The sequence below is a fragment of the Protomyctophum bolini genome, assembly GCF_963924005.1.
Source record: "Protomyctophum bolini genome assembly, chromosome: 14".
NCBI lineage: Eukaryota > Metazoa > Chordata > Actinopteri > Myctophiformes > Myctophidae > Protomyctophum > Protomyctophum bolini.
In genome coordinates this window covers 26532351-26544605 of record NC_137875.1, presented here as the reverse complement: position 1 = coordinate 26544605, position 12255 = coordinate 26532351, and the positions used below count along the sequence as shown (strand labels likewise).

At 42.5% G+C, this 12255-nt stretch overlaps 1 protein-coding gene across 1 annotated transcript in view; it reads right to left on the bottom strand.

The window, feature by feature from the left end:
• Nucleotides 1-12255, bottom strand: part of b3gat2 (beta-1,3-glucuronyltransferase 2 (glucuronosyltransferase S)) — a 38965-nt gene that overhangs the window by 17027 nt on the left and 9683 nt on the right. Inside the window, exon 2 of the mRNA XM_080781503.1 lies at nucleotides 2272-2416. Within this exon, the coding sequence (XP_080637629.1) occupies nucleotides 2272-2416 (145 nt within the window). The remainder of the gene's footprint in view (nucleotides 1-2271; nucleotides 2417-12255) is intronic.

Below are 12255 nucleotides of genomic sequence, written 5' to 3'. Positions count from 1 at the left end.
CTCAACAATGTCTCCAGAAACAGGAAGAGTACCTGATGCTGCTCTTCTTAGGCACGGTCAAAGTCATTGATTTCATTTCATGACATTCAACCTCATCATAAAACTGAAAATTTGTTTCCCGAGAACAGCAGAGTGGGAACACCACTGTTTACGAACAGTTGGCTGGCACTACTTCAATCAATCAATCAATCAATCAATCAATCAATCAATCAATCAATCAATCAATCAATCAATCTTTATATTCCACCCCAACTTATTAAATGTTCCTTTAACTGCACCACAAGTGGACATTATACAGTGGTGTACAGTAAGCTTTAAAAAGGGTGATCTTGACATCATCAGTACAAAATATATATACAAAACGCGTTCAGGGACAACACTGCTAAAAAGGGCCCCGATATAGTATCACGGCCATCTGACTTGGATGTCTTGATGGTAGTACCAGAAATGTAAAACATGTAGTAAATAGAAACCCTTCTTTCTCGTAGCTTAGCAAACAGTTTACCATGGTTAATGCGGTCAAAGGCTCGAGAGGCATCGAGGAAGCACATGCATGTTGTGAGTGAGTGAGATAGTGAACGAATGAGTGAGTGAGTGAGTGCGTACGTGCCTGCGTGTGTGGCGCCATCATACTGTATCCCCAGAGAAGTGTAAATTGGCTTATGTACATGGGTCTGACAACAGGAGAGATGGACATGGGAGACAGAAAGATTTGATAAGACGTATGACAGATAGAGACTTGTAAAAGAGAGAGTGAGAACCGAGTTAGGAGGAGTTGAGGGGCCAGTTAAAGTGTTTGGATCACAGCTCCCTCTTGTCTCTGCAGTGCTTGAATGAGCATGCCGTTCAGACTTCTGTCAGCTAGTATTCTGTTGTATAAAATATTCTGATGTAAGGTAGCAATTAGCAAAGGCCCGATCAGGAGGCGGAACTCGTACACTACAGGATAAAAAAGGTCAGAGATGTAGGAAGGAACCTAATCAATAAAATCTTCTTATAAAACTTTTAAACTGAATTTGAGTGATGTGCTCCACACTCACTACTTAGTTCTCAACTAATTTTAAATTATTTTATTTTTATTTCTTCTTTTTATTTTTATTGGTGATGCAATAGTGTGTCATGGGTGTACTTTTTGTATGTGTGCATGAACTGCATGTTCCGAACGCTGCCTGAAGGGCACGAATACTGTAGTAATAATCCAGGCAAAACCAAAACATCATATAGGTAAACTAAAAGCTGGTTAGGCTACTATTTTTAGGGCTAGAACTGAACAAGGATGTGTATAGCCTACTATCCATTTTAATTTCCATTTCATGCTTTCAGCCGGCCCTGCATTATGTCCAAGCATCTGACAGCTTTTGAGTGCACCTATGGTGCAGGTGCACACCAACCATGCATTCTATGGCGGTGCAGGTATAAGGATGGCTCTATTAATCTACTATATAAAGTTCAAGTTGTCTCTGTCCGACAATATGGGCTGCCGGGCTGGGCATTGAAATGCGGCGAACGCATAAACCGCAGCGACGACAGGCAGGCTGATAACGTGGTGTGATTTATTGCGCAAAGCCTTGCCTGCCTCGCTAAAGCACACTTCGAAAGGACACATTAATTTGAGGAAATGCCGTCTGTGACCTATTGGACGGTTTATGTGTATATCAGGGGATGCAGCATGTCATGACCTTCCTCAGATGAGATGACCTCCTCCTAACGCCTCATCCATACAATTACATCATCCTCCCGCCCACTCCAAAAGGAGATAGTGGGGCGACTGAGCAAGAGAGGCAATGACAGATTCTCCTCCCCCAGCATAAGAAGGATGGACCCCGTGGCGGTAGCCATGAGGTGAACCGCATGGTCTCTCTGTTCATAGTCCAATGTCCCTCACTCATGCCCATAAACTCAGTTGTTTTCTCTGGTCTATACTGTATACCATAGATACCGTTTTCGTTGTTGTTCTGTCCCGCCTCCGGACGGTCTGTCTATCTTTCCTGCCATGTTAGCCACATGGGGACTGAATCTGTGAACACGACACAATGTCTCTAAGAACCTAGCTGTCCAATCTGTTACAACATACTATATTCCCTCAGTCTCAACCATTCTCCCCTTTAGAGTTTGTTCTGTTATTGTAGTGTTTTCCATGGTCACGTTCGAGGGAGGGGATTCAACCTATGACCTTTCAGATAGAGGACAACTCCCGCTAATAGCTTGTTCACTCCACAATTTCGAAGAGGGGTTGATTTCCAGTTCGAGTGCCTGTGAGGTTTCTCTTACCTGCCATGTCAGTGGCAAAGGGACGGTCGGGTCTCCAGCCAGTGTACCAGCCCACGACTTTACCCCCGGACACCAGGGGGCGCTCGTATGCTCTCCCTCCCACGAAGCCCACAGGCCACACCGACACACCCTTGGTACCACGCATCTGAGAAGAGGAAGAAATGGTGATTCACTCAACAGACTTTCAATGTTAATATTTCAGACCTTTGTTCAAAACATAGACATAAAATTGTAGATAGCAGTTTACTTCCATGATCACAGCCATCTACTTTCCAGGGGAAACTGTAGTGGAATTCTGGATGAATCAGTAATTAATGAGGCAATAGGAGGTGGAGACAATATTCTATAGGTGGTAATTATGGTTATGCTTTAATGTAGGCCCTGGCCTACATGATGATATGGGGAGAAGTACATTGGACACAGTCTGAACAGATCAGTGGTAAGGTAGTTCTACCAGCAGGAATCATGCCATAGTTAAACTCTTAGCTGCTTACAAGGACAAGCCAAACCACATCAAGACATCCAGGCTGTTAAACAAAACTTTAGCCATCAGGCCTTAGATATAAACAACCATATTAACAATATAGTATAATGTATAATTATGCCTCAGAACCCAAACATTAATTGGATACCATTCAGTCATGAAGCATGCAGAAGGATTCTGCATTTAGCACGTTTCACAGAGGCCCATAACTGAGTGGTGCAACTCCGTGTGGGGGCCCCCGGTGGGTCCCCAGAACATCCAGACCCCAGTAACCGGGCTGGCCCAGGGTGCCAGCCCGGTTACAGCGAGCTGCCCGTCCGAAACGGTAGAGAAATGACTATGAGTTATGAGTTACTATGTGTGTGGGGATTAGCATTTAGCAGACACCTCTCTCTCTCTCTCTCTCTGTAGTTAGCAGGCAACAGTGCAACACGATCTCTCTCTCTGTTTCTAGCACAACAGCGCCACTTTTGCCCATACTGGTATAGGGACAGGTACGTGGACATATAGGGACAGGTACGTGGACATAGGGACAGGTACGTGGACATAGGGACATAGCTGTTCCTTGGAGTGGTTGCACCACTCAAAAAGAAACATTTTTGAGTGGCGCTAGCTGCAACAATGCGTGGCTTGTGTGTGTGCCCCCCATGGCTTCATGTTGCAGCCGAGTCTACGGAACAATTTATTGCGTACAGACTTTCAGGCCAAGGCAATGGCAAAATACATTCACTATGACGTACTAGACGTAGTGGGTTCCACAGTACACTATAGCGTAGTGGGTGGGTGCCACAGTAAAAAGCGATGTATGATGATGACATACATGATCATCATGATAAAAGGCGCTGCTCACATTTTTAACTACAATCTTTGCTTGTAGAGTGTCCCTGGAACAAAATATTTTAGAGATGCGGCCGAATGCATATTTTGGGGGTCCTTGACATGGAAAAGTTTGAGCACCACTGGCACTGATATATAGCAACATACAATGTAAGTTGAATCTTATCAACATACATTTCGTGAAACTGTTTAGAAGACATGTGCAGAATCAGCCTCAGGTCTTAATGGGTCAATGTAGTACTACGGGAAACGGTTATGATGAAACCAGATCCCATCCTGGATCCCCACAATAAGGATGGCTCCTTATTGATCCAAGATCAACTCTCCTTGAGCACACTCCCCTTTGATTCATTTTCATTTTTTGAGACAGACCGTAATAGAGCCCGAGAGGGAGACAGTATAGGAAAGATGAGAGGGAGACAGTGTAAGAGAGACAGACCGTAAAGCTGATGGGGAGCGTGTATGAGAGAATGACCGTAGGGAAGCTGAGAGGGAGGCTGTGTAGGAGAGACAGACAGTTTGGAAACCTGATATTGAGACTGTATAGTAGAGACATACAGTAAGCTGAGAGGGGTTATACTGTACGAGATCTGTTATTGCTAATCTAAATGAATGACTCATATTAAAACTATTGTACGGTATACTGTATGTTATATTCTGTGTACTATAGGGTTCCAGTTAGGAGAATGCTTGCACATAGAGTATTTACAGTACGGTATGAAAAGATGGTAGTCCTACAGCAAATCCTTGCTGTGTAGGGCATTCCTGATTGCTTTTATTTGCCTCATCTATAAATGAGACAAATAAAAGCAACCAGGAAACTAATTTGGTATAAAAACGTAAGACAAACATCCAAGTGTTTGGATGTTTGGCTCCTCCCCTTTCTTAGTCCACTTCCTCCCGGGTGCTTCTGTGTTTATTTCTACTAACAACAGCACTACATGTATAAGCAGTGGTGGTCTTGAGAGATGAATATAGATAGAGGTTATGAAAATGATGATAGCGTCCCTTTAATAAACTACCCTTCATGGCCTCATACAGTAGTAACCTTTAACATAGATGACCTCCCCACCCACTCCCCTCCTTCTCAGACGGCCAGTGAATGTGTCAGTTGGTTCACAGATGAATTTATTCATTGTGTCAGTTTGCTTGAGCATGCATGCACAAATCTTTAATTTGGTCTTAAAATGTGGGTGAGGCTGTGCTGAAGTGAATGTAACGCTGAACCAAACGGGATAGAATACAGAGCTGTGCAGCCCATATTCACAGTGCATGAACACAGCCATGAAGCCCTGTGATGAGAACCCGAGGAGAAGAGAAAGACAGAGGGGAAGTGGAGTGTGTAAGGATCTCGCCTGGATTCCTTTTGTGTGTTGGCACAAGACAGCTGTATCGTGGGTGCGTGCGTGCGTGCGTGGGAACTGTGTGTGTTCGCGTGTTAATGCACAAGTCTCAGCTTGTTGTTCCATTTCCCATCCCCAGACCCCCTGCAGTCTGTTCATTTGAGCGCTCACTCCTCATCTCACTCTCCCTCTCACCCAAACAGCCCGCGGCCCATCTCTCACACTCATCTGACAGAACAATGAGACAGAAGCAAGTCATAGAGCGCCCCTCCATTACTGGGTTCATTTCAGCACAGCGGGATCCTTTTCAAAATATTTTTGAAAACCAATGGAAACCAATCATCACTTTTATCAAGCCATTACTATATTTCCTTGGTGCCAGATGTGGCCAAGTAGCCTACAATAACGGGTGATGCGTCTTATATGAGTCATGTATACAGTATGTTTACATTGACTGACAGCCCATTTTTATAAATATCATTCTGTATATTTCAACTCAAACTTCCACGTGACCTGAATTAAAAACATTCACTTTGAAAAAATATATATTCAAAGATTTGCGCCACATTTTTATGATTTTTCTAAAATAGCTAAATTATAACATAATGTTTAAAACACCAAAATGGGTTCCCGCCCAAAATGGGTTAAAATGTGAAAATAAAATCCAAGAATATTGTGAAGCATATTCTATTTGTCCCGAATGTAATGCCCCGATTACCACACAATGCACTCAGTGTGTTGATACCTACGTTATATATAAATATACAATTTTCCAAGGAAGCTAGGGTATCTGGCTGCTTTCATATCTGTTCGGTTAATATCGTTGTTGTTGTTCATTGGATTTTGGTGGTGAAACTTGGTTATGAGGTAGTGTGTTGTAAGCACAGGCAATGTGATTGTGTTATGTATTCAGTAATGTTTGTTCTGGTTGGGTCATATGCTCTAATATTCTCTTAATCGCCTACTGGTATAGCGTTGAACAGAAGCCTGACTATTTATCCTTGTTCTGTAGATCCATTATACAGGCCTGTTTATTCTTTAGATCTCATGTGGTAGTTTTAAAGTATTGGTTCAGTAGGGCCTATTGTATTTGAGCCTGCTACTGACAGCAAGCAAAAAACAAAGTTATATAGTTATTAGATTGCTGTGTATTTTAAGTATAATTTGGCTCTTATTTCACTACTCTCATCGGCATTGCTAATTCCCTCTGTCTACACATATGTGTAAATGCATGACGGGTCAGAGTTGCCATGCACAAATTCTTGCATCAAATTATCTTTTTTAAATACCAACTTTTGCCTGGGAAAAATCTAATAAATGAGGCCTCCTGTGATTGCAATGAACTATCTGGTGTGGAAAACCATCATTCAGTTTGGGTCCCTTTGAAGCCCTCATGCCATTAGTGCTGCGCCCCCATGAGCCACAAGCTGGCCTTAGCAGCCTATATGAAACGTTAAAACCCGTCTCCCCTCGCTGTCGGTCTTCCTCTCTCAGGTCATTTTTCAAAGGCTCTCCTGGCTCTCTGATTTGTAAAAGCGCATGAAGGGAGAGATAGGAGGGGAAGAGAAGGAAGGATAAAGAGAGTAGAAAACGAGTGAGAAAGGGGAAAAATGGGTGGGGGGGGGGGGGGTTTGTGTTCCCTACTTCCCTTCCAGACCGTTCCTAGAGTGCAATCGTTATTTTGGCTTAGCTGTTAAGTCCCTAGTTTGACTGCTAATGATCTCCTCGTCGGAAGCCCTCAGTTTCTCTCAAAGCCCAGTGCCGTTTGACACAATATAAAAGAGACTGCAGGAAGAACAACACAGCCCATGGGGGAAGCAAACCTAAAGTGAAACGTTGGCTAGATTTACACAGATTCTATATAAACCTGTTTTTTTGTATTGTTTTTGAGTTGCAATCATCCAACCCCTGGCAGTCACCTTCTATTATAAAGCTCTATTCATCTGCAATCTCATCTTCTTTTAGAGTGTCTTCCAGCTAGAGAGAGCCATGCAGGCTGTCAGTTTAAGTCCGTTCTTTGTCCTTTATTGCCATTTGTTGCAATTGTTGTTTATTTTCATGCCGATAAGGCTATTGATTACTTTTTCGATTAATAAAATAATCGAAGCGCTTAAAAAAATATATAGATATATTATTTTAGGCTTTTTATGCCTTTATTGATAGGACAGTAGACTGACAGGAAATGCGGGGAGAGATGGGGACTGACACGCAGCAAAGGTCGTCTGGATGGGGATTCGAACCTACGACACGCTGTCAGGCTGGCATTGCAGCCTATCGGGTGCCCGGACCACCACGCCGGCAGCCCAGGCCGAGAAGCACGTTTTTTGAACGTGAATGAGGCCTCAGAATGTATGGATTGGGTGGGTTATGTTGTAAAGAGGCTCCTATTTTGAGAATTGCTCAAATTGCACTCTTTCACAGCAGAATGCTTGGAAAGCAGTTCAAGGGAGGATATGACCCAGGTGGCTGATACTGTAGGTGTGATGCAATTCTTTCTCAAGTGCCTCCAGCCATCAAATACAGTACGAAGACTGGAGGTCGTCCGTAGAGATTGAGTTTAAAGTGACTGTGAGAGCAGCTTTGGGGCAGATTTTCTTGGGAGATAAAAGGCTCCTTCAGAATAGATTATAGTAACTTTAGAATGTAACCTACAATACAGTATACTGTATAGACTATGGATAGAAACCTTCAGACCTTCATTTGGTTGGTCTATCAAATGTGATAGAACAATACTGCAGGTTGTTATTGGTCAGAGGTTGATATGGCCTTGCAGATCGAGGCCTGTTTGATTGCTCTATGCCCTCAATGAAAAATAACTCAAATTGAATTGCTAAAACATTAGATTTGCCAATAATACAATGTGCTTTTAATCCTCTCACAATAGATGGTATTTTCAGTATTTTAATTTCGTGATTAAAACACACCTGAGATTTCTAACCGTGCCATTACGGTGGATCCACTCTATGTTAGTCACCACCTCCTCCCGGCCCTGTAGCGTGTACTAAATCATGTCAAGCTACGACGCTGAACTTTAGTGGAAGACACTGCCATTTGTACAGAACAATCCATGGCTGATGTCTCATTATTAGTATGGATATTCTCACTGGAGGCAGGCGCTGTACAAAGATAACAAATAATTCATCATCGCCCCAGACACCAAAAATGATCTCCAATGCAGCCGAGCGAGTGACAACCTGTAAGACTTGACAAATTGCAGCATTGCGCGCTCAGCGGGTAATAGCATACCTTCCCTGCTCAAAACAAATGAAAGGAATTGGCCTAGTGGTTAGGGACACCGCCATCGTTACCAAAAGGCCAAATGTTTGATCCCCTGCGACAGTAAGTGCCTACAGCCAATGTGAACTCGGGAACAAGACGCATGATCCCTACCGACTCAGTCATTGCACATTGTTCTGATTAACGGTATTATGCCCCTGGAGACTGAGAGTGCACAAATGGATTTTTTTACTGTGCACCTCACGTCAAACAGAGTACCATCCACAATCTTTGAATGCTACAAAGACTATGTAATTACACCCAATACAAGTTGAAAATGGGAAGCCGTCATCTGCTCTTCAGACTGGAAGGGTATTCGTATGCGGTTTGCAAGATTATGTAGCCTATTTATTTTTATTTTTTTAATTATTATTAAAAATATATAATATATATTATTGAACTTCCATTATTTTCTGCCAAGCAGAAATGGATTGTGAGTTGTTATACACTTCTACTAATTAGATTTCCAGTAGGAGTTATTTATGTGAAGGCACAGGTGGAGCAGAATTGGGTGGGAGGTGGGACATCGCCTTTATGTTCTACTCAGTTTCAGAGCTTCAGACGTAGGCTACAGACTGTGGCAGAAACGTTTTGTGACACTATAACTATGCCATAATGCCATAAAAACATCTAAAAAAATAAAACCACTGGGGTAAATAAGAGCAGTGAGGAAGAGAATGAGTTAAAACAGAAGGTGGCAGCAGATGCCAGAAATATAAAATGAAAATGTACAGTAAGGGCCCAAAGGAGGGAAAAATCACAATCCTAAATTTTGACTGTCTGCCATGCAGCCAGGACGGCCGACAGTCAATCCCAGAGCTCTGAGGGTGTGTGAGTAATCAACTCGCAGCCTCCTCCTCTCCCACCAACAAATGATTGCTAAGTGAATTGTGTGTGCGCACGCACACACACACACACACACGCGATGGGCCTCGTAATGATAAAATATACAGTATGAAACCCATTACAGCTGTGATATGTTTCTGCTTCCTGCCCTCAGGAGAAAGAGACCTCGATCAGTATATGCGTGCGTGTGTGCGTGCGTGCGTGCGTGCATGCACATACCAGTAGTATTTGGGTGGCTGGTCCGCGTGTGATTTTAATCAAGTGTATTTTTATCTGTGTGTTATTAATATGCATGGCAGAGGCAATGAGAGAGATGAGCAATTGAATCAAATTAGTGCAGAGAGATACAGTAGTAGAAAGAAAGAAAGAAATGGGTTATGAAATGGTGATGCAATGGTGCATGATAAGTGAGGGTTTTGGTGTGTGTGTGTGTTTGTGTGTGTGTGTGTGTGTGTGTGTGTGTGTGTGTGTGTGTGTGTGCGCGCGCGCGTGTGTGTGTGCGCGCGCGCGTGTGTGTGTGAGTGAAAGTAAAAAATGTAGTCTGTGCGTTGGGTTGTAATATCTGTGTATGTCTCTCTACAGCACATGCTTCTATTTTCAACACTGGAGCTGTGTGTGTGTGTGTGTAGGGGTTGCTTGTGGTCCTGTAGATTATGATGAGGCTGATGGGGGAGGGAGGGAGCGTCAGAGGACATGTCAGGATGGGGGTTGGGGGAAGGACAAAAGTGACATTATTCAGACACTACAGGTCCTGAGGCAGAGAGAGAGAGAGAGATGTAGACAGAAAGATGGAGAACAGACTATATGAATGAACAAGATAAGGGGCAAAAGACAGATGAGAACTCTATTAATATTTATTTGCATTGCACTGCACGCATCGCTGTGGAGCGGGCTTCATACATAAAATGTATTTGAAATGAAGATTGACATCATTGCGTCATTGTAGAAAAGCTAGAAATGAGCATTACGTTTTAATTGAGAGTTTTGTCATTGAGGCTACACTTCAAATCAACCACTTAAACCCCATAGCATCCCTATCCTGGGCACGTCTAATAATCGCACATTTGGCAAGATAGTTAAGGCTTATAGTTAAGATAGCAGATGTTAAAGCTCAAACCAGAGACGACGGGTTATGACTCATGAGCTTGAGATTTGTTGTGGGGGGTATAGACAGTATAGACCTGTGAGACCTTCAATTTAATTAAACACTCATAAATCAATCTCTAATACAATTATGGAGAAAGGCTCTTATGACAGTCAAAGAGTTTCACTTCACATTGAACCTGCCTGAAGTCAAGTCAAATCAAATTAAGCCAATTGACTTTGATGTATTTTTCACTGACTTTTATATAACAAAAATACTCATCTCTGGGATGGAAAGTAATTTCAAATAGTCTACTGTAAATGAGTAGCTTTTTCTTGTACAGTACTTTTTTGAATACGGTCCTAATAATTCTACTTTGAATTAAGTAAATTCTTTGATCATGAAGTATTGTACTTCCGGCTATCTTTGGAAAGGCAATAATTACATAGATTACATATAGGCTACAGTTATGCTGTTATGTCACAATTATGAGGATATCCAATTATAATGAGCTTTGAGCCTCTTTTCCATCGTGAGGCAATCACTGAGAAATAATGTAGACCATATTTATCCTGTGGGGGGAATTCAGTTATAGCTTCACTCAGCTGATGGCTATTCTTAACATTTATTCAACGATGCAATGGGACAACTCTATACTCCTCTTTTTCTTAAGTAGTTTTTATTATATTTTGACACTTGCTTTGGCAATGTAAACACATGTTTTATGTTTAATAAAGCCATGCAGATGGTAACCACAAGGTTGCCAGCTCGAACCCGGGCTCCCCCAGAGTTAGTGTATAAGTGTGCTTGAGTAAGACACGCCATTGGTGGGTGAATGTAATGCACAATCTATGTAAAGCGCCTTGGATAAAGGCGCTATATAAATGCACCATTTACCATTTAAGCTACGGCTGCCCTAAAGAAAGCTTTCTTATAAACTGAATTGGAGATGGATTGCTGATATGACATGTCTTCATGACCATCTGACCTGTGTGCCCGTAGCATTTTCTGCATGACCACGTGACATGTGACAAGTGACAAATGAGATACCCCTCTTGGGACTTGTCAGTGTATATCTCTAGTCGATCTTATGGGGGGAAACTCTAGGTGGAGGCAGGGGGACCATTGCAATAGACACCTACATCTATGAATTAAACACAATGGTGTGTGTTCCCCATGTACTGTACTTGAGTGACAGCTCATAACTCTCACCCTGCGTCCACACCAGCAGCAATAACAAGAGACGAAGTGACCTGGAGTCATTTGTTTCCAGTGAACGCAGGGCCACGACTAGAGACACAGGGGCGGAATTATGAATGACAGAGATCTTGCCGACTTAATGACAAAAGAAAGTTGAGCTAAGTTTCAACTGTATGCAAATAAGGTATTTAAATGAATTTACACTTTAACTCAGAGTGTCGGAGCTTGTAGATCAGCTGTTATTTTTTTTGGAGGACACATCCTTTTTTGGGGTCTCAAGCTTAAAGGTTTAGGAACCGTTAAGGGCCGTAAAAATATAGTTGTCATAATTTGACCCCCTAGTATCATGATGTATTAGGATGTTGATATTCATTCATCAGCCAACACTCCCCACTCGCAGGTAGTACCCCCCCCCCCAGAGAGGACGTAGGGCCTTAGTCCTACTCCTCCTCCCAGCCCAAATCATACCTTGGAAAGCATGAGTGTCTATTTCAAAGAAAGTGTTTTTTGACAGCAGGAATTGCCTGTCATAATTTGACCCCCCAGTATCAGGATGTATTAGGATGTTGATATTCATTCATCAGCCAACACTCCCCACTCACAGGTAGTCCATGATGGCAGAGTTCACACCAACTATTTAAAAATATTAATAAATATGTGACACACTGAGACACGTTGTGAGCTGGTTGATTGGCTATTTTACAACTTATACTTTAAATCTGCCATTGCAGTCAAGATGCTCAAGTGTAACTGTAACTTACTCTAGTACTCTTTCCCCCACAGCTCATCAATGTAATGGAGAAAAAAAAGTGCAAAAAAAAAAAGGTGTCAATCAATGAACTGGGAGTACAGAGAGGAGGATTCAATGATGCAAAGAGGGCACCATCTCAGTGGCCTTGTGGTTAGAGTGTCCC